The following is a 23,452-nucleotide window of genomic DNA, read 5'->3' as shown; positions in this document are numbered from 1 at the left end:
AGTTGTTTTGAGGAAAAGTAACATTGAGGACTAACAATTTTTTTATACATGTATATTTATATATATGGGTCCAGCAGCACTGAAAAAGAGTTTGAAGTCAAGCATTAAATGCAGCACAGAAACAGTAGTGTCATTGTCATTAACTGTAGTAAGTCAATTAAAGCCTGTTGCAGAATTATCCGTTACAATTGTTGGTACAACCAGAATAACTCCTCAGAAATGGCCTACTTAAGCAGCCAATCAGAGAGGAATAAACAGTTTACTAAGACTCAGAGCAATTTGCAGAACTCCTGTAGTCTGAGACAAGTTACAGCATCTCCGACTACATGATTCCTCACCAACTTGTGCTGCTAAGGATAGTATGAAGCTAATTATCTACCAGATTTTGAAGCTAGTTGACATAGTTGTGAGGCAGGAAGTGGCCCTTGCGCTAGTATGGGATGACAAGTGTATTTTGTAGGAGGTACTATGCATTTAAGATGCTGACTGTAAAAAACTGCCCACAGGTTTTCTTACAACCATTCAGACCCTACAGTTATAGGCGCTTGAGCATGTGAACAGCGACACGATTTGTTAGATAGGATAAAAAGGTCTATCCCTTCATATGGCACTTTGCATTCCATTCCTTCAACACCCCAGGCTTTCTATAGCCCTAGAGGCAATTGACATGACGCTGATTCCCAGAGTAGCTCCACCCACTCGTCACATGACCAAGCAACTAGTCGACCTCCGACAAGCATAAACCAAAATGCCGGCGGCTACACAAAGCTTACCGAGTGATTTTGGTGAAAGCTTTTTACCGTATATTCCAACTCTTAGGCAGCGAATTCAAGGAAGAAAGTATGCAAATGAAAGCTTCTTTGCATCAGTGAATGTGTTTGTTGAAAAAAAATGATGAAGAAAGTACTGTAAAGGCGACAACGTACCGGTCACAGCGAAAGAATGAGAAGCCACTGAAGGTCACTGATGCACACTGTTCTTGTAAAGCGGGGTAAATTAACTCTTTAATTCTTACAAAAATAAGTGTATGTTTTAGTAATATTCACCATGACTGCCTCATTTTCGTTCCATGAGTCTAATCTATACCAGGTACAGCACCTGTCAAGATTAGACCAAATAATTTGTACGTTGACAGTTTTTTTTACGATTTTTGATATGGCAAATGGGAGATTGGAAGAATTCTGTGCAACACATCTATTGATATTATTTTAGACACATTACTGTCAAGATGTGCATTAATTGATACATTTAATTTTTGTCTTACAGTATTCTAGCACTTAATGGTTTCTGTTTTGACCTTTATTGCAAGATACACACCATTGAGGCCCAGTATTTCATAATAAGACATTTAAATTTCAGAGCTGGAGGAGAATTTGCCCATGCCCTGAGGACTAGTTCTCAAGTTGACGGACTGGCTGACCAGTGGCCTGCAAGAAGTTCCCAGTGAACCAGCCTGCACATCAAAACCGCAGGAATGGGACAGGCCAAGGGGGAGAAAAATCATTGCAGAGCCAGTTTCCTCCATGATCATCAGTCGGCCGGTAAATGAAGACCAAAAGAAACGCCCACTGACTGCAGACATAACTGACAATAGGTATAAAATTGAAAAAAAGTAGTGAGTTTCAGCACTTCATTGAAGACACTGTGTTTATAAAAAAAACACATGTGTTTTAGTTACAATGCTATGAATAAATAGTCAACAATTCTTTAAGGATGAATTGAAAAAAGTGTTCCTTATAATAATAAAATTTTAATGTTAAATCTCTAAAATATATACAAAGTGTGATAATACATTCTGTTTCATTTTATTTCAGAAAAGTTCAGCTGTTGGACAAGGACATTGAGCTTCTCGTCACTATGAGGGGTATACCACTTGGGTACTTAGCATCCAAGCCATACAAGTCAGTGGGCACCAGCAGTGGTGAACAGAATGCTGGCTCAACGCTAAAGCTAAATATATTGGATATATATATATATAGCTGAAATATATCGGCAATATTTATTTCTCTTTAATGTACTTGTGTCCAATTATTTATATGTGTGTTTCAAGGGACCAGCTATTTTTCTAATTCGGATAAAAAAATGACTGTTGGAATAATGATTAATTCTGCCCTTGGCATAATGTACATGTATGTATGTTAATGTTTGTTCTGTTTATTGTATGAAGTCAATGTTGTGTATAAATTATCTTTATTGAAATTCAAATAAAGTCACAAAGTCAAAAACGATGTCAACGGAGTCACAAAGATCCTATTGACATCGTTTCACCATTTTAAATCGTCAAATAAACAATAAAAATAGAAGCAAAATTAACGTTCTAAACAACGTTCACTATTGCTGCGTTGTCGGAGTTTGTCGGAGGTCATGGCGGATAGCAACATCGGTTGCTAAGCCTCGTCATATCTGAACGCTGATTGGTCAATAGTTTGGTTTGATTGACAGGTCGCGTCATGTCAATTGAGGCCCATTATTTCATAATAAGACATTTAAATTTCAGAGCTGGAGGAGAATGTGCCCATGCCCTGAGGACTAGTTCTCAAGTTGACGGACTGGCTGACCAGTGGCCTGCAAGAAGTTCCCAGTGAACCAGCCTGCACATCAAAACCACAGGAATGGGACATGCCAAGGGGGCGAAAAATCATTGCAGAGCAAGTGTCCTCCATGATCATCAGTCGGCTAGTAAATGAAAACCGAAAGAAACGCCCACTGATTGCAGACATAACTGACAATAGGTATAAAATTGAAAAAAAGTAGTGAGTTTCAACACTTTATTGAAGACACGGTGTTTATAAATAAAACACATGTGTTTTAGTTGCAGTGCTATGAATAAATAGTCAACAATTCTTGAAGTATGAATTGAAAAAGTGTTCCGTATAATAATAAAATTTTAATGTTAAATCTCTAAATATATACAAAGTGTGATAATACATTCTGTTTCACTTTATTTCAGACAAGTTCAGCTGTTGAACAGGGACATTGAGCTTCTCGCCGCTATGAGGGGTACACCACTTGGGTACTTAGCATCCAAGCCATACAAGACAGTGGCCACCAGCAGCGGTGAACAGAATGCTGGCTCAACGCTAGAGCTAAATATAATTATTGGACATATATATACATGTATATCCGAAATATATTGGCAATATTTATTTCTCTTTAATGTACTTGTGTCCAATTATTATATGTGTGTTTCAGGTGACCAGCTATTTTTCTCATTCGGATAAAAAAATGACTGTTGGAATAATGATTAATTCTGCCCTTAGCATAATGTACATGTATGTATGTTAATGTTTGTTCTGTTTATTGTATGAAGTCAATATTTTGTAGAAACTATCGTTATTGAAATTCAAATAAAGTCACAAAGTCAAAAACGATGTCAACGGAGTCACAAAGACCCCATTGACATCGTTTCACCATTCTAAATCGTCAAATAAACGGTAAAAATAGAAACAAAATTAACGTTCAAAACAACATTCACTACTGTTGCTTGTCGGAGGTCATGGCGGATAGCAACATCGGTTGCTAAGCCTCGTCGTATCTGGACGCTGATTGGTCAATAGTTTTGTTTGATTGACAGGTCGCGTCATGTCAATTGCTGGTTATAGCTCTTATGATCTTGTAACAGACATTAATTATTTGGGTAGCTAAGGCCCTGCAAACCAAGTCTCACGGTTATGGAGTTGGTACTTGTGGTGGAAGGATCCAGATAAATAGCGCACCCAATATCTTGCTACTGGTGATCTAGCCAGATATTGGACTTTGTTAGTGAAGAAGAACTGCAACTAGATAGCTAAGATTAATGCTTTAAAAAATCGCTGAAAAATACTGCTAAAGTTGTTATGCAACTATCCCAAAAAGCACAGGATTAGTAAGCTTCAATAAAATTATCTATTCATTGAAAAACCTTCATCACTTGAGCATAGTCGAGGAGGTGATAATACCAACGCAGACCATTGTAAAAACCAGTAGGGGAGAATGCAAGAATTTGAACAGTAGGGTAATATGGACACCTTCAGGATTTGACTGTATATTGCATGAATCCACTTAATTTTTTTGTTAAATTGCTTCATTTCCTGTTTTAGCAAGCAAATTGTGTTGTAGACAACATCTATACATGTTCAAGCTAAATGGTAAGTAAAACATCATTTGACTCTCTTAAAGCAAATATTTTGCATGACACGGAACTGTTGATTCTTCTGATATAACACACACTGATGATGTAAAACTTTTTATTCCTATAATAATGCATATGCACAATTACTAATAGCAAGGTAGGAGGACAAATCTTCATATTTTGAAATACATTTACTAAATTATTTTGAAGAACATTGTAGGGTAATATGGACAGCAGGAAATGGGGAAATTGGATAGCTGTACATATTACCTCATCCTTGTTGAAATATATTGACAAACTAACTTTAATGAATAAAGCTAAGAAATTTTTAAGGTAATGATTTGAAGTAGCTATTATGATTACATTAGGTGCAACTTTAGCATATGACTGTTATTTCTAGAACAATGATGCCTAAGACTTATGAAAGGAAAAGTCGAAGAGGGAGTTACAACACAGAGTTACTCTAGCGAACCTATTACTGTTGTGAAATGCTTTGTTTAATATCGCACAAATACACATCACATGAAAAAGCATATTAGCAGCATATAATACGAACATATTGCGCGACAACACTGTGCGTTAATACTACCCTACTTGGGTGGGTAACATGGACATGTTGCACAATGCAAATAATGAGCAATAACTACATGTAATTTGTGCATCAATGCATCTTGCTCATATTCCATGAGCATAAGGTAAATTATGACACTGTTCTAAGATAAAAAATCTGACATTGTATCTCCAACGCAAATGAAATAAGGGGCACTTTAACAACTGGTGCCCAGATTCTCTCGTTCTTCCCTCGACGTGAATAAAAACATTACTCTAGCATAGACTCAAGTCTAGAAGGTGATATTACATAGAGGACAGAGTACAATGCCCTCTGCTAAATTCAGCAGAGCAAAAATTTTAGATTTAACTCCTTCTTGATGGGAAAACAACAATCATTTGTGGCTTTATTGAATGCGCCTGTATATAGGCTCTTGTGCTGCATAGGTATGTTGGGCTGTCAGTTTTTGCTGCGAATTTGCTGTATTAGTAGTTAACTTTGGAATTTATTTAACGCAGTTTCAATATTTGTATATTTGGTAAACTAACTAGTAAAGCATTAGCAACAGTTAAACCTATCTTGTTCTCTCTTTATAAACCATGGCAGTCACACAAAGTTTCAGGAGGCGATTAGTGGGTTTGACAAGTTCGTGACCCTAGGTAGCATACGAGTGATATTAAACTGCAAACCATTGATACATCTACTCAAGCTTACTAATCTAGTTGAGCTGGTGTTTTGTAGTCACATAGTAGTTATTTCCAGGGGTAGAAAGATTTAAATACACTGGGCATCTGAGCAAATCAGAGGGACACATTCCCATGTCTAAATGACCCTGCATCCTGTAGCCGACCAGCGAGCTAGCTGTGTGCTAATGTAGACATGACTAGTACAGGGTAATTCAGCCAACTAGTCTTCAGTCCAACTCTATGTGACCAGCTTACGGTCCTATTGAGCCAGGCCAGTTTTTGTTTTGCAGGGCAAGTTTTTGTTTTGCCGGGCCAGTTTTTGTTTTGCCGGGCCAGTCTTCGGTTCAACTCAGCAGACCCCTGTTCTGTCAGAATCAACTCTGATAAAACTTATAAGGGGTTGTGATCATACCTTTACTAGAATTATATATTTTTACTTCAGTAGTATACTTGAGTAGGCCTTCCTATCAAACAGCTAAACATAGTTTGGCTACCAATTCCTCACACGGTGAAGCATCGGTGTTGGTGAGGTGTAAATATTTATTACGTGTTCGGAGGTGACAATTACATTAAACGTATACGAGTGGGGTAGAGTGAATTTGTGGCGAGAGATATATTGTGTTGGGTAGAGATGGAGATCGGTTTTCCGAAGCTGGTGTTTGGTGAGCACGGTGATGGTTCGTGGGAGAGATTTATAGAGGAGATGAATTTGTGTATTGAGAGTGCTGTCGAGAAGAGAGGTTATGTAGCTAATGAGGATGACAATAGACGCCCTATTATGAGCGGTAGAGCTAGGTTGTATTATGGGATTTGTTAGGCTCAGGCTATATTGGTGTCTGAGCTCAAGGCAGTACAGGTGGCCTTGGTAATTACGGTGAGTGCATAAAGCTGGATAAAGCTAGTGGGTAAAGCTAGTAGATAAGCTAGTGTAAGGCAGTATGGGGGAGGATATAAGGAAGTGTAACGAAAGACAGAGGCTCTTCTTCATCTTCACATCAGTACATGTGAGTACATTGATTTATACAACATGGCGCAGTTGACAAAATTCTGATTTTTTTTCTTTTTGTGTTATCATTAGCGAACATTTTTCTGGTTACGGGGTTAAGTTTAAACGGTTGGTTAGACCCTTTTACGGGCGTGCAGGTGAGGTGACGTGAGGTAGGGTGGTGTTGTGAGGTGTTGTAGCGGTGAAGCATCGGTGTTGGTGAGGTGTAAATATTTATTACGTGTTCGGAGGTGACAATTACATTAAACTTATACGAGTGGGGTAAAGTGAATTTGTGGCGAGAGATATATTGTGTTGGGTAGAGATGGAGATCGGTTTTCCGAAGCTGGTGTTTGGTGAGCACGGTAATGGTTCGTGGGAGAGATTTATAGAGGAGATGAATTTGTGTATTGAGAGCGCTGTTGCGAAGAGAGGTTATGTAGCTAATGAGGATGACAATAGACGCCCTATTATGAGCGGTAGAGCTAGGTTAGTGCCACTATTGAGAGCTATTGGGCACAGTGGTAGAGAGGTATTGAGGAGTGCAGGGTTTAACGTAGATGGCGTTAATTCTACTTATGAAGAGGCAGTGGAGGTTTTGCAGGATTATTATGGTAGACAAGAGAGTATGTTCGTAAAAGGGCATAAGTTTCTTACGGCTAGGCAGGCACTTGGAGAAAGTGATAGAGAATATTTACAACGGGTAGAGAGTTTGAGCAGATATGCAGAGGTGGCTAACAATAATGATAGGGTAAGGTTTGCCCTTATAGTGGCAGTTAACGGGTTGAGAGATAGAGAAGTAAGCAGAGATTTAATGAAGAATGCCAATCTTACTTGGGCGTTATTGCATGAGGCATTGAGGGCTCGTGAAATGGCCAACAGCTCGGATAGATTTTTGAGAAATGAGGGTAGAAGTACCGATTTAAAGAGTGAGGTTAAGAGAGAAGTAGCAAAGGTATCAGAGTTTGATAGCCGAGTGCAGTATAGGAGTAATGATAGAGATAGAAGTTATGATTCAGCAGGTAGATCTTCCCCTAGGGGTAGCCCTAGGAGTAGTAGAGAGGATATTATGGTAGTGAGGAGCACGATACTAGTAGATATGGGACAAGAGGCCGGGAGTATAACAAGGACAGTGACAGTAGGAAGTATAGAGATAATAGCAGGGAGAGGCATGACTCTAGATATAGAGCAAACAGTAGGGAAAGTAGAGATAGAGTTTGCTATAATTGCAGAGGTAGTGGCCATGAGATGCGGAGTTGTCCCCACATTAAATGTTTTTCTTGTGGACGGCGAGGACATGTATCCCGTTATTGTAGGGATAAGGGAGGAGATGTAGGTTACGACAGACAAGGTAGCAGCAGGTGGTCAGGAGGTAGCCATGATAATAGCTATGAGCGATATGGTAGTCGAGATAGTAGTAGGGAGAGGTACAGGGGCCGAGAAAGCCCCCGCGAGACAAGAGACAAGTTGAGTAGATACTGGGACAATAGTATAGATAGGCTTGAGGGGGAGAGTTATAAGGAGAGGCACGAGAGGAGTCGGTATGATGAAAGGTACCGGGATAATAGTAAGGGCAGAAGTGTTAGATTCTCTGGTTCGAGGGATAAATATGATGATGACAGTTGACTAGGCCAGAGAATTGTGCAGTATTTAGAAGTTAATGGAGTAAATGTAGAGTTTACGTTTGATACTGGGGCTGAGGTGTCTATGGTCACCGAGGCAACAGCCAATAAGTTGAACCTACGGTTAAAGAAACCGTCAAGTTTTAAAAACTGCTGATGGTAGTGAGTTAAAAGTGGTTGGAAGTGTAATAGTTCATTTGGAAAGTAAAGACAGGCATATGGATGCTGAAGTTCATGTGGTGAAAGGATTGAGAACGAACTTCTTGGGCATAACTGAGTTGAGGCAGCTTAAATTATTTGCTGTTGTAAATGCGTTATGCGAAAGTAAGTTTGAGGCTGTTAAGGAGTGTAGAAGTATTAAGCCAGTTAAGCCGTTTCCGTCGAGAACCATTATTGCTGGGTCAAGTTATGTTTCAGATGATGTCGAGTTGCAAAACCTGACAAATAAGTCCGACAGAGAGAGTGAAGTTAAGAAAGGTCACACAGGTCAAGATTGGTGGACTTGTACATGTAAAACCAAGGGAGTGAAGAGTAGCGAATACGTAGAAGTTGGTAGTCAACAGGGGACAGCCAAAGGCATCAGAGATGTGCAAGTGTCTATGGAGTATTATAGAGAACACAGTCACGATGAGGTAAGGGAAGGTGCTGAGAAAGTAGCTGAACCAGTGTCTGTAATGGAAAAGGTTTGCTCTTTTTTAACCGAGGTATCCAGCAATGGAATGTTAGACAGAGAAGGTCATGAGAAAAAGCTAGCAGAGATTGAAAGAGAGGAAAGGGAGGTGTGGAGAAAGTCGAAGGAGAAATTGGCTAAGCTGAAAGTCAAACGGGAGACAGCAGTCATGGAGTTGGAAATTGTCAAGGCATTCAGAGTAGTGGTGCAGAAGTTAGCCGAGGTTCAGAGGAGAATTGCTGGTAGCAGACCTGCACTGGTTGCAGGTGAGGTCGAGCTAGATAGGTCTGGGCCTATGCCAACTCCCAGCTCTGTGGTGCCATCCCCTGTGCAGCCGGTTACGGCCCAGGTGGAGACCTCCCACAGGAAGCCTGTCGAGCCTGCCTCTTACTGGAGAGAGCGAGGTAAAGACGGAAGAGACGGAGATGAGGTTGAGGAGTCATTACTGACCCAACCAAAAGACTCCGGGCTAGTCAGGGTTGGTGGAAGTAGTGTTGGAGATGTTGGTGGAAGTAGTGTTGGTAGTGACAGTGGTCACGGTAAAAGTATTGGTAGCGGCGGAGGTCAGGGTGATAGAAAAGCCAGTGCAGACTGGCAATGGAGCTGGCAGTAGCAAGAAGAGTACTTTAGACAGTGGCACAGGGTCACGCAAGCCAGAGGCATAGCCTATGGAGACTGCCCTAACGGAGTCAGGTAACGAGCAACACAAGTAAGGTAAGTTACCATGTCTGCTTGTTGGTAGTGATGGAGTGGCCCAAAACAAAAAGAAAAAAAGAAAGGTCATGTTGTATTATGGGATTTGTTAGGCTCAGGCTATATTGGTGTCTGAGCTCAAGGCAGTAGCCTACAGGTGGCCTTGGTAATTACGGTGAGTGCATAAAGCTGGATAAAGCTAGTGGGTAAAGCTAGTAGATAAGCTAGTGTAAGGCAGTATGGGGGAGAATATAAGGAGCAGACCTGCCAACCTAAGAGTGGGGCAATGCGTGCGATTTGATTTTGGGGCAATTGATGTATCAATGATAGTATATATAAAATTGTGGAAATTGGGGCAAAAATCTCACGCATTTTCGTTTTTTCTTTGGGGTGATTGCGTGAGTCTCACGCCCAATGCGTGAGAGTTGGCAGGTATGATAAGGAAGTGTGACGAAAGACATGCTCTTCTTCATCTTCACATCAGTACATGTGAGTACATTGATTTATACAACACAATACACTAACACAATCATAAATAGTTAATGCAATCAATCCCTTTTAAAAAAACTATGATTTGGAGTGTAATTAACACGATGTCCGAATAAGCTGAGGGTATGCAAAAAGCTTCTACGCGATGTCCGCATAAGCTGGTGGTATGCAAAAAGCTTCCAGGAAACTTTCCAGGCCGAGGAACTTTCAAGACTTGCCAAATCATGCTCAGCTGATGTTGCTTAGCTACTTGACAAATGTGATTATAAATCAATGAATTCGCAAAATCTAAAAAATAAAAACTACCTTAATAAAAGTAAAATACATGTATCCAAAACTGAACGTAACTCCGGGCGGCAATAGATGCTCACCAATGCGGCACTTTATTTCGCAAGTTATTAATTTAGCATTGACCTAGCCAGTGTTCTCAGTCAACAAAAACTAAGGTAGCAGTGTTATCAATTACGGCATACGCGTAGTACATATTGTATTGCAGAAATTGGTAGCCGTTGACATTTGAACATCCAATTTAGACATTTTATGTACTTATTGCTCTTTTAAACGCAGATAATTTTGAGGTTATAAACATAGCCAAACATTAATCGCTCGCGAGTCAAGTAAAATTATTTGAGTTGGTTTCCTACATTGTAGATGCTTCGTGAAACCATAAATTTGTATAGTTGTAGTCAGTCATTGGTCTTTTCAATTATTAGTAATATCTACTACTCTGCTAGTTTAGGTATGAAATTTGATGATGTAATTACAGACTTTTAATTTGTTTATAAGACGAAACATCAAATATAAGGAACCCATACACCGTAAAGCTTCCTTACATAACTGCAGCAACCGATTTTGCACTGATTCAAGTTTTTTTAATTTCAGTATTGCTTGTGCTCGATACGTTTTTTACCCTGTTTATAATCTCAATTTTCTATGTTTTATTGTCTTTAGTTGTGTTCCATTAGAATTGCTTTATAAGATTGTTAACTCGGTCTTGTTGTAGCTTATATCTCAATTTCTCTGGCTTAGATTAAGGCTAAAATTAGCCATCTAAAATTATGGAAACTGCACCATGAGTAACGAAATGGTATCTCAATTACGAAGTCCTTTTTGGCATATACTTTACCATAAAATAACTGTTTCACAACAAGTATTTATCGATCTATCAATCTTAAGCAATTGCATTATGATCAACCTTTCAATGAGTATGTTTGACTGGTGTTTTTATGTATGGCTATTGCCAAGGCATAAATGGGCCTATTGTGTGCAGTAGTATCATATCTGGACAAAAAGAGCTGTTCGACTTTTCCCAAGCTGTTGTATTTAATCTTTTTTGAGGCTCTAAATGTGTTTTAGTTGTTGACTTAAAATCGAGCTGCATTAGGGATTATTTAGTCGTTTATCTAGCATTTGCTTTATCCGCATTAGTAATATGGCCCAAACGTGTTACGGCATACGACCAGATCTTAAACTTAGTGATTTTAAAGGTTGACTTGCAACAAAATTCACATTACAGTTATTTGATATGAAAAAATTCACCATGTCTTACTCTGTTGTGTTGTAGGTGCAAAATATGTGGAAATGTGATTACAAGCTTTTAAAAGCTCAAAAAGTAACAGTTAATCGCAGCCACTTGAGACCGCCGTAGTTTGGATTCTCTTTCCAAAACGGCTCAAATGTGACGTAGCTGTGTTAGATGGTTTCTGTTTACACTTTCATGCAACCTTATTCGTTGAAATATTTCACAAATATACTTCACACATTCAATAAAACCATGTCTACTGTTCTTATGCATCTGTTTTATCGTCATTTTAGTGCTGTCACTTTTAGCAGTGATATCTTATAACTTACCGTAAAAATTCGTTTAATTTTTTAGCCTTAGCTTGAAGGAGTCCATATCATTGTCTAATGATTATGACGAGCCTGTTGGTCATTTGTGATAATCGAAAAGTGCTGCAGAAATTATTTACGAAGTATTGGGTCACATGATCAGATTACGACTTGACGATTAGACCGAAACAAAACTGTAAAGTAGCGCGCTGTATATTTGATACGGGGTCTTCGGTAAAACCCAAAGTGTTTGTCATAAACTATTGCTACGATAAGTTTTATATTGCCTTTTTAGTTCACATGAGAACATCATGTGACAAGACGATAATGAAATTTCATGACTACGTCAGAGAAATAAAGAAATTCCAATATATGGCGGCTTTTCGTTTTTGAGCTTTTAAGAGCTTGTAATTACATTTCTACATATGTGGCACCACACAACAGAGTAAGACATGGTGAATCTTTTGATACCAAATAACTGTAATGTGAATTTTGTTGCAAGTCAACTTTTAACACTATTAACGTCTAAAAATATATATGACAGCAGATTTGGTCAAAACAATGTATTCACTTGTTTTAGCCATTGAATATGTTTAAGACATTAGCAATTTTCTTTTTTTAGAGTTGTCTACCTGATAATCTTTCAGCTCATTTGGAAATTTTTACTCTTACTTCTCAAAAGCTTGTCATTTAAATCTCAAGTTCAACAATGGCTGACACTACAAATGAAAGGTAGGGAGAACAAAATTATTGCCCATATCGTTACTGTGATTGCAGCTTCATGATGTTTGACTAATATCTTTCTGTGTGTTTTAATGAGTCAACCGGATGTAGTTTTTAGGAAACAGCTTGGCTTGAGTTTAATATAAATATAAAGTTATTGGTGTCTTTTTGAAGCACATCTAAACATCATTCTTGCTGTCATTCAACATGTTATTTTACCAATGAAAGGAACTGCCGTGACCAATGCTTGGCTAATACTTTAGGATAATAGGTTTTGAGTCTTGAAAATAGCTGTCTTATCTACCCTTTTTACACCGACCAAATGAGCAAGAGCTCCATTTCTAATCTTCATTCTATTATGTGAAAGAATTTCTGCTGATTTATTTATCAATGAGATTTACTTCAATTTGAATAAGCTTTCAAGTAAATATAAAAATTTATCATTCTATATGAGGCTCTTGTTGCTTATAGATGCAATCTATATCAATGTAATCATTATATCTAGTATAATCATAATATATTAATATATAATCATGATCTATTAATAAATCTCACTTTGTCACTGTCTGTCTGTTAGTCCACGCAAATACTATGCATTTCCACTTTTTTTCGATTTAATCCAAACTTCACATGCATATGCTTCGTCCGTGCCTTCCGTCAGATCACTAAAATATTTGGTTTAAAAGCTTCATCCAGTTCCAGAGAATCAGCCTATTAAACACCCACCTGCGAGCTGTCTGATTGAAAATGAAAGGTCTCCTGGGATTGTCAGGCTCAATGCTAGTGAGAGATAAACAAAAATGCTATCAGAGTTTTTTTATAGGGAAAGTGAATACTTTGTTGCTCTTCATAGATTGGTATCACAAAAGACAGTCACATGTTCATATGTGAAAACTCGTAAAACTAAGAAGCATTTAGTGTGAAGAATGCCTGCAGGGCTTCGTTACCAACACCACGTCTAAACTACCGTATATATCCTGACTCTTTTCAGTGACAGGATAAATATTTGCTTAGCTTAATATATTGCACAAAGCACAACAAGATATAAGCAGACGCAAACTAGCTCTGGTCTTCTCATCACTTGCGCTGCTTTATATATCAGTTTGGTTGTAGGCTCCGTCCTCATTCTAAACCAAGTTGTGCTGGGCTAAATAGATTTGAGTCAGCTCGGCTAGGTGCCAACTTAGACCCAAGGCTGGCTGGTGTCCATCACATTATTAAAAATGTGATCAGGCTAACTAAATAATGTGCCCTAGTAGTTTAGCAAGCTCTTGATAAACCTAGTCACTATCACAGCAAAAAATATTTCACTCTTTTTGTATCATTCTCATGCCTTCTCTGGAACCATGATTGTGGCAGATTATTGCTTATCATTCATAACATAGGATAATTCTAGGCCACCTGTTCATCTAGTCAGTGATGAAGATGGTTCTGCATCATCAGACATGTTGGTTCATTGAGCAGTTACATTCTCTTTTTTGTTGAAAGTCATCTTGAACTTCGTATTTTTGTCATACATTTTGTTGTAGGTTTGATGCAGAGTTGGCCATGCTAGAGAATATCTTCACAGCTGAGGAGGTGTCCGTTTGTGAAAAGAAAGGGTAAGTTTTATGAAAATTGATTATAAATCTTTAGTTCCTTTGCATAACACAAATTGAGTCTTGGTGAAACCTTGCAATAGCTTTTCTTGTGCTCCAAATATTGATTGGCAGTTGGCAGTGTTAAATTCTACAGATACTCCATGAATAGATACATTGGATAAATATCATTATGATATATGGTTTTCTAATATACTTCAGGTTGATATTCATGCCATTGCACAAAGCCGCTACCTCCATGATGACAATAATGATTTAATTCACAGTATTGGTATTGTGAATAAAACCATTATTGTCATCATGGAAGTATGGGCTTGTGATGCAGTACAGTACATTGTACACCAGTACTAGTGCTGATGCACTAAGTAATGGTGTACAATTCACTAAGCTTGACATCTGGCCTGATGCTTTAACAAGTTTGGGCCGTATTAGTAATGCACATAAAATGAATGCTAGAAACAACTAAAAATTTCGAATGCAGCTCAATTTTGAATCAATAACTGAAACACGTCTAAAGCTACAAAAAAGATTAAATACAACAGGTGGAGAAAATTGGACAGTTCTTGGCCAGATATGATGTCACTACACACAGAAAGCCCATTTATGCCTTGGCAACAGTAATTAATAAAAGCATCAGTCAAACAGACTCAACAGATTCGAAGTGTTGGTAATAATGCAATTGCTTAAGAAGGATAGATTGATAAATAGTTGTTGTAAGGCAGTTATTTTATGGTAAAGTATATGCTAAAATGACTTCGCAATTGAGATATCATTTTGTTACTGATAGTTCAATTTTCATAGCTTTTAGATGGCCAATTGTTTGTTTTTAACATTCTAAACCGTTGTTTAGTGAGCAATTTAACAGTTAGCCTCTACATTTAAGAATGTTACTTGTTCCTATCACTTTGTTAATTTTAATATTTGGTTGTTTTGCAATCCTCAAAGAGTTAGGTTACATAGTTTTATTATAATTATTGTTTTATTATTTTGCTAATTTTAGAACTGATGGTGAAACAATGATTCTGATGACAGTGCATCCTGCTACTGCTGGGGAAGCGCAACTCCAATATGTCTGTCTCAAGCTCCACATAACACTTCCTGCATCGGTAGTTAACTTTATTTTCACCGATACTCTGGTCCTTTCTGTGTCGTGTTTTTAAGTTTTGGTATTTTAAACATTTTATTAATTGACCTTTTCTTAAGCTCACATTTTTGTCTCACGTTTTGTTATTTGGCTTCTCTTGTTACTCGCCCTCTACCACCATCCAGTTTGTCATTTATATCATTCCTTCCTGTCACTCACTCATTCCTTTCTCCGACTTTCACTCATTCTGTTTTCTCCCTTGCAGTACCCTGATGAGTCACCCTACATTGAGGTTAGAAATCCGAGAGGATTATCAGAACCGGAAGTGGAAAAGTGAGAATTTTAATAAATTCTATCTGTATCTCTAATGTGGCTGTTGTCAGACAGAATACTCAGCATTTCTTGTACGGTTGTGCTATAATTGTTCTGATTGGCTGACGATATGTTATTTTCAATTGTTTGTATGTCCATGGTTTCTCGCTATTTGCAATTATATAAGCAAATTATTTTCACCATTATTTAGAATAATTTTATTTGCTGTGGAAGGTTGGTTTCTGTTAATCAGTAGACACGCTACTTCACTCGACTACAGCAGCCTTGTTACACGGTTTGTGCTCAGATGCCAAGTGCGTAACCTCTTGCCCAATTTTAAGTCTTTAAAATCTTTCCATTGTGTGTTTAGCCTAAAGAAAGACCTGCTAGACTATATCGTAGAGGAAAGAGGAGCCCCCGTACTTATGCAAATATTTCAGGTTAGATTACCGACTAATTTCTTGCTTTGATCAAGTCAAAGCCTAACAAGAGTAACAGGTAGAGCTCATTTATAGAGCATTTGAAGATCTAATAAAACACAATTAATGTATAACATGTGGAATACAGTGATATGTCTCTTTATATCTGTTTATGTGTAGATGCTATGATTTTAATAAATTCGAAGAACAATATTATTAAAGGTGGATGTCTCAACTAGCTCCCTCCCTACTCATCTAAAATACACATATTGTGTTTGAGCTGCGATATACCATAATTGATTCAGAAGTTCTTCTAGACATAGAGCTTTGATTTGAATAAGTGAACCATTAGCAATCCTTTACTATATTAAGTGCCGTTTTCGCCTTTCTATCTGAAGTCACGCTTAGAGGTCATTCAAACTTGACATTATTACCATATATGGTAGCACGAGTGAAAAGCTGTTGTGAAGCTCGTCCTCCTCTGATGAACATTTTCTCTTGTTATTCTCTACTAGTACACTGGCAGTCCCATGCACTGTGAGAAACCATTGGGTGTAATAAGTAGGCACACAAATATTCTTGAGTATGGTCAAGTGGTGCAGATGGTAGCACGCTTGGTTGGAAATCTGAATGTCAGGGATTTGGTTCCTGTTTGGTGCAATCTTTTGTCTTAACTCTCTTAGCATGGCTCTGAACAGATAGGCAAACACGGCTCTTATTATAGTAAATATTACCCTAGGCCTTTGATTTTGTGAATAGTTTGATAAAATATTTGAAATTTACAATTTCAGATAGCCCAAGATGCGCTCACTGAAACTAACATACCTCATGGAGTGTGCAGCATCTGTTTATGTGACTTTAAGGAGGCTAGCAATGACCTCTTCAAGACCAACTGTTACCATTATTTTCACTTGCGGTGTATTGTAACGTACAAAGATCATTGGCAAAGTGAGACAGCGAAAGATCCCCAGGATGTGCCAGCATACATGGAGGCTCCTCAAGAACAGGTATGAATTCATAAATTTTGTACGTTGTGGATTTATGGCAAAAGTTTGGTACTTTGCACATACTCTTAGCAAAATCTTCATACACTTAGCCAATTGTACGTACATTTAGCCGATTGCGCTTATATTCAGCCAATTGTATGTACACTTAATCTATTGTACTTACACAGCTAATTGTACATACAGTTAACCAATTGTATTTAGCTAATTGTACATACATTTAGCGAATTGCACTTACATTTAACCAATTGTAGATACATTTAGCCAGTTGTACATATTCTTAGCAGAATGTACGTACATTTAGCCAATTGCACTTACACTCAGCCCATTGTACATACATTTAGCTAATTGCACTTAAATTTAGCCAGTTGTACTTACATTTAGCCAATTGTACTTACATTCAGCCAACTGTACATACACTTAGCCAGTTGTAGGTGTACACTTAGCCAGTTGTACGCGCACCTAGCCAATTTTACTAGAACTTCAATTTAAAGTTCTTTCAAATCGACAGAGAATTCTGTGTAAGAATCCATGCATTTCAAGTACTGAAGTTATTCATTTTTAGCTGAGTAAAACTGGCTACATAATAAAACACTCTCATTCATACAGGTTGACTAAAAGGCAGACTCCATTCTCTAATATAGAAATATTGTAGCTGTAAAAAATATCTGAGGCCTTACGTTGAAGAATTTCACTAGTTTTAGCTGCTGAAATATGTTTAGGTCGCTGCTTGACAAGTTTTTTATTTCATCCTAAACTACTAGAAATTAAAATATTTTGAAACCGTAATTTTACGCTTAGAATTCTGAGGGAAAAGGAAACTAAATACTTCATTTTGTTTTGGCGAAATAATTACGTAGTATCTTGAACGTACTGTGGCCAAATTTCGGGCCTGCTAATTCTATGATCTGTGATTAATGTACTGGTACTTACTGTACAAATGAACACTACAGGCTAAAAGGTTTAGCAGTCTAAATAAAAGATTGAAATAATGATTAGTATAAATATAAACCAAAATATAGTATTCTCTAATTAATAAATTGTTGAAATTAGTGTCATCAAAATGTCAATGGAAATATGGTGCTTTGTCTAGTTTTAATAAATACCAATAATAAATTGTCTGTAGATGTTCCAGGATTCATTGTGTTCAGTTTGTGTAGAGGTGGACCTAAATGGTGGAACAAATAGTGTTACATTGTGTTCAGTTTGTTTGGAGGTGGACCTAAATGGTGAAACAAATAATGTTACATTGTGTTCAGTTGGTGTGGAGGTTGCTATGCTAACCTCTCATTGTAGGTCACTGCTTGGATAATGGAGGGTTAACATGAAACTATTCATAAACATTGTGCCATCTACGAATTTCTGCATTTACTGAATTAGCCGCTAACAAAATGGAATAATAGCCCATGAATTGCGACTCTGAGATTTTCCTGTTGTGATTAGATCCTCAGAATAACAGCTGAACCGAACTTTCCGATGACGAATGATTTGTCTAGGAGAGGCAAAAGTAATCGAATTTTGGCAGTTTCCAACTGAATGGCTTGGGGAATGCTCAACTAGGGCTGACCGTTTGTAGCTGAAGCAAACGATTGGTTGGACAACTCACTGTTTACAAACGATTGATTGGACAACTCACTGTTTACAAACGATTGATTGGACAACTCACTGTTTACAAACAATTGATTGGACATCTTACTGTTTACAAACAATTGCTTGAACAATTTACTGTTTATAAACGATTGATTGGACAACTCACTGTTTACAAACTTTTGATTGGACAACTCACTGTTTACAACCCTTTGATTGGACAACTCACTGTTTACAAACGATTGATGCAATGGTGATTAAGAATGTAACAAATGGTAATAAGATGGATTGAGATGAAAATTGTTGGAATGATGGTAATTGTTGGTAGCTGTTAGTTGCTTTAACTGAGATACATGTATGTATTTCAAAAACTTCGCTTATTGTGGCCCCTTGATCCGACTCTTTTCAGAAATTGTCTGTAGAAACAACTTCAAGACATGCTAGATCACCTAATCTAGGCAGTGAATGCGTCTATTGAAAAAGCATGTCCAAAGAGTTTATGATAGCTAAACTTTCCTGGTGCCAGCTCTAACCCAAAAACAAATCGTGTAGTATTTAGTGTTGACAAAGAATCGTGTTGGCAGAGGTAGACAACACTTAATGTAAAACCTTTATATTAGTATTATGTGCGCCATCCAATACATAGTATGTATCATTTATAGTTTAGGTGTCCAGAATGTAGAGAGCCAGTACATGTGCCGGATACAAAGTTAGACGAACTTCCGAAAGAAGACTTTGTATATGTAATTAGCGAAGAGATGAAATCGCTGCAAGAGATATGGAAGGATCGCTATGAGAGGCAGCTGGCAGCAGGTGGCATCATCGACCTTGAAAAAGAAAAAGTAAAGCATAGGCTACCCTCTACACCTCCCCCACCAGAGGTTTGTTTATTATTCAAAGTGTTTGGGTTTTGAATCTAACCCATGAAAACTGTAAATACAAAACCAAAGCAAAAACTAATTAATGACCGCCACATAAATCAGATATATGGATTAAAGTATGCGATTCAAATGCTAGCTAAAGTAGCTTGCATTTGACGATAGTATTCTTCTCAAAGCTTAAAGGTTGACTTGCAACAAAATTCACATTACAGTAATTTGGTATCAAAAGATTCACCATGTCTTACTCTGTTGTGTTGTAGGTTCAAAATATGTGGAAATGTGATTGCCAGCTCTTAAAAGCTCAAAAGCGAAAAGCCGTCGTAGATTGGAATCTGTTTATTTCTCGGACATAGTCATTACATTTGGTTATTGTCTTGTCACGTGATGTTCTCACGTGAATTGAAAGGCCAATAAAAAGCTCCATATAAAAGTTATCGTAGTGCTACTTTATGACCAACACTTCTGATTTTACCGAAGACCCCGTATCAAATATAGATGCTCGGTACTTTACAGTTTTGTTTCGGCTTGATTTAATCGTCAAGTCGTAGTCTGATCGTGTGACCCAATACTTCGCAAATAATTTCTGCAGCACTTTTCGATTATCACAGGTGACCAACAGGCTCATCATGATTATCAGACAATGATATGTACTCCTTCGAGCTAAGGTTAAAAAATTAAATGAATTTTTACGGTAAGTTGTAAGGTATCAGTGCTAAAAGTGGCAGCATTACAATGACGATAAAACAGATGCGTAAGAACAATAGACATGGTTTTATTGAATGCGTGAAACATATTTGTAAAAATACTTCGACGAATGAGGTTGCGTGAAAGTGTAAACCGAAACCATCTTGTAACAACGACGTCCCATTTGAGCCGTTTTGGAAAGAGAATCCAAACTAAGGCAGTCTCGTGTGGCTGCGATTAACTGTTCGTTTTTTTAGCTTTAAAGAGCTTGTCATCACATTCCCACGTATTTTGCACCTACAACAGAGTAAGACAGGGTGAATCTTTTGATGCCAAATAGCTGCAATGTGAATTTGGTTGCAAGTCAATCTGTAACATATGTTTGCTAGCAGAGAATCCATAAGTGTGACCAACATCTGCGTGTAATTAGACAAGCAAGTGAGTTACAGTAGAGAGGCCCCTATAACGTAAATGTCCTTTTATGTAAATTCCCCTGAGCCTAAAGAATCTATGTTAAATTTACACTTAGTATTATGTAAGAAATCTCATATAAGGTAAAGTGTAAAGTCAGTGCAAGTTCTCAAATTGGAGTTAAATAACGAGCGTCCTATAGTTAGCCCTAATCTATTGTTTTCATCTCAGACTAGTCTGTGATGATACTAGTACCCTGGCAGCCTAGTCTGTGATGATACTAGTACCCTGGTAGCCTAGTCTGTCATGGTAATTATAGTACCCTGGCAGCCTAGTCTGTCTTGGTACTAGTACCCTGGTAGCCTAGTCTGTCTTGGTACTAGTACCCTGGCAGCCTAGTCTGTATTGGTACTAGTACCCTGGCAGCCTAGTCTGTCTTGGTACTAGTACCCTGGCAGCCTAGTCTGTCTTGGTACTAGTACTCTGGCAGCCTAGTCTGTCATAGTACTAGTACCCTGGCAGCCTAGTCTGTCATGGTACTAGAACCCTGGCAGCCTAGTCTGTCATGGTAATAGTACCCTGGCAGCCTAGTCTGTCTTGGAACTAGTACTCTGGCAGCCTAGTCTGTCTTGGTACTAGCACCCTGGCAGCCTAGTCTGTCATAGTACTAGTACCCTGGCAGCCTAGTCTGTCATGGTAATCGTACCCTGGCAGCCTAGTCTGTCATGGTACTAGTACCCTGGCAGCCTAGTCTGTCATGGTAATAGTACCCTGGCAGCCTAGTCTGTCATGAGAGATCATAAGACATGCCAACAAAAACAAAGAATAAATAGTTGTACAATTATTCAGAAATTCCGCAAAATGGTCGATTGGTGTGGTTCTTAGAGTATCAGTCTACCAAGCTGGATGTCACGAGTTTGAGGCTCATTGAAAGCAATATTTTATCCTGATATCTAACCCTGTCTTCGGGCGGACAGACATACGCGGCCTTTATTGTAGGAAACATGTATTTTTTTACTCTTCTTTCCCCCATAGACCTTGTAGAGAAAAATTTACAAATAAATTTGCTTAAACTGACTCAAGGTGTGTGCTCTCCTTTGCTTGACATAAAATCACCGTAATCATGGACCCTAAACCAAGTGTAAATAATTAAAAGAGAAAGGAAAAGTTGTTGTTACGAACCAATATTCCCATTGTTTCTCAAAATTTACTTTTCTGTTTATTTTGAACGACGAAAGGTAAGTTCGAAAAGATCTTGGAATGCATTAGACAATTTGCACATGTTTTACTGTTTGTATGAAGTAAAATCCCTATAACGTAAATGTTCTCAGAACAGATTATTTATGTTGTAAGAGCGTCTATAACTGTATTCTGTAGCCAACAATCTAAAGTAGACACAAAATACTTGCACTTTCTTAATAGTCTAAACTAGTTAATACTCAAGATTTTTTAACATTTGATTAAAATTTTGATCATAGGTATGTACTATACCTATATACTGTATTATAGCTATGCTCAAAATATTAGAGAAAGTTCACAATATTTTACTCTACGAAACAATCTCCAGCATAAGACTGGAAGCTTTATGAAAAACTTTCCTAGGTGAAAGCAAAGATGCTGGTGAAATTAGTCTGAATGGAACACAAGTGACAACAATAGTTCAAAAATACTTTGAAGCTATTTTATGTTTTTTAACTAATACTTGGTAGGTGACAGAGGAAGTGGATGCTGAAATAACAGGAGAGCGTCCAGTTTCTCAGGTAGATGTGACAGGTTCAAAGACTAATCAAGACAGCCATAAACTTGATTCTTCCGTTTCTGCTTTACACGGACATCATAGAAGAGGTGGCAGTCATAATAAGCACTCCAGAGGTTCCTACTCTAGGAATAGATATCACCATCCGATCCATTCTAGTTACAACCATCACAGAGCTAATCATCATGACACTGCAGAGGTTCCTACTGATCAACAACCGAATCACAGACCATCTAGGAGATATAGCTCTGGAATCCATGTCAAGTCAAACGTTGAAAGCGGTGCAGAGAACCCCAAGAGTGCTAGTAATACATCCGATTTCACAGAGCTGCACAGTGGATCTGAGACTAACGATGTATCACCTCCGACATCTGCTAAGAGTTCTGGTATGGCTGGAGGTAGACAAGGTGACAACCCTCGACCAACGTATCGAAGACCGACTCACCAGCCCATTAATAGACAAAATTATGGTAGGAATTATGTCAACTCCAACCATTCTGCTAAGACAGTAATAGCTAATACCACTCGGCAGGAGACTGCAACTCCAACTGTCAGTGCAGAAATGAAATCAACACAAGAGGGCACGCTGAACTTGCATCATCAGCGACACTCTTCTCATCAGCTTTCCAACAATTACAAGAAACAAAACCATAAACACAGACCAGACCCAGCAAATTATAGAAGAACACCTGATGACACTGATAGACCGCAATCAACAGATCTTGACATAGTGGGTGGCAAGCAAACAGTACCTGAAGACAATGCTAGATCACATTCTAGAAATCTTGCTACAAAGGGTAGTAAGAAAACAATGCCCAATGGCTACAACAGACCCCACAGGCAAAATGTTGCCAATGACAGACCACATTTTGAAAATCTTGCTACAAAGGGTAAGGGAACAGTGCCCAATGACAACGACAGACCCCACAGGCAAACAGTTCCCGAAGACAATGACAGACCACATGCTAAAAATCTTGCTACACATGGAACCAGGAAAACAGCGCCCGATGATACCGAAAGAGCCCAGCCTATGAATCATAGCACAGAATGTGGTGACAGAACAGCATCTGGCAATGATACACTACAGTCTACAAATATTGGCCAAGCAAAATGCTCCAACAATGCCTCAAGTCATCGAGGAACATACCACAGCTACCATCGAAGCAATAGAGGAAGAACACATAATAACAGGAGTAGAGGTGGGCCACACAGTGGTAAGACAGACGCCGTACCTACCCTTACAATTTGTGCTAAGCTAGAAACTCAGTCTACCACTGCAATTAATATAAATGCTGAACAGTAACAGGTTACATCATTGTTATACGATTTGTAACTTTTGTTACAATAAAGAATGAAT

General features: G+C 38.2%; 1 protein-coding gene across 1 annotated transcript; it reads left to right on the top strand.

Moving 5' to 3' along the window:
* The first annotated feature begins 10,388 nt into the window (after window positions 1–10,388).
* On the top strand, window positions 10,389–23,408 carry LOC137387338 (E3 ubiquitin-protein ligase RNF25-like). Its single transcript, XM_068073723.1, has 9 exons — window positions 10,389–10,491; window positions 12,259–12,368; window positions 13,889–13,960; window positions 14,958–15,063; window positions 15,307–15,374; window positions 15,724–15,793; window positions 16,564–16,779; window positions 19,026–19,244; window positions 22,049–23,408. Exons 2-9 carry the CDS (start codon window positions 12,346–12,348, stop codon window positions 23,396–23,398), a joined length of 2,124 nt encoding a protein of 707 aa, XP_067929824.1. The 5' UTR covers window positions 10,389–10,491; window positions 12,259–12,345; the 3' UTR covers window positions 23,399–23,408.
* Window positions 23,409–23,452: the final 44 nt, after the last annotated feature.

Source organism: Watersipora subatra, chromosome 2, assembly GCF_963576615.1.
Source record: "Watersipora subatra chromosome 2, tzWatSuba1.1, whole genome shotgun sequence".
Lineage (NCBI taxonomy): Eukaryota > Metazoa > Bryozoa > Gymnolaemata > Cheilostomatida > Watersiporidae > Watersipora > Watersipora subatra.
Note: the sequence above shows the minus strand (reverse complement) of the source record. Positions and strands in the feature narration are given on the sequence as shown.

Coding starts and splice junctions, on each gene's coding strand:
- LOC137387338 (XM_068073723.1), top strand. CDS start 12,346: ATGGCTGACACTACAAATGAAAG. Junction 12,369..13,888: donor GCTGACACTACAAATGAAAG/GTAGGGAGAACA, acceptor ATTTTGTTGTAG/GTTTGATGCAGAGTTGGCCA. Junction 19,245..22,048: donor CTACACCTCCCCCACCAGAG/GTTTGTTTATTA, acceptor AATACTTGGTAG/GTGACAGAGGAAGTGGATGC.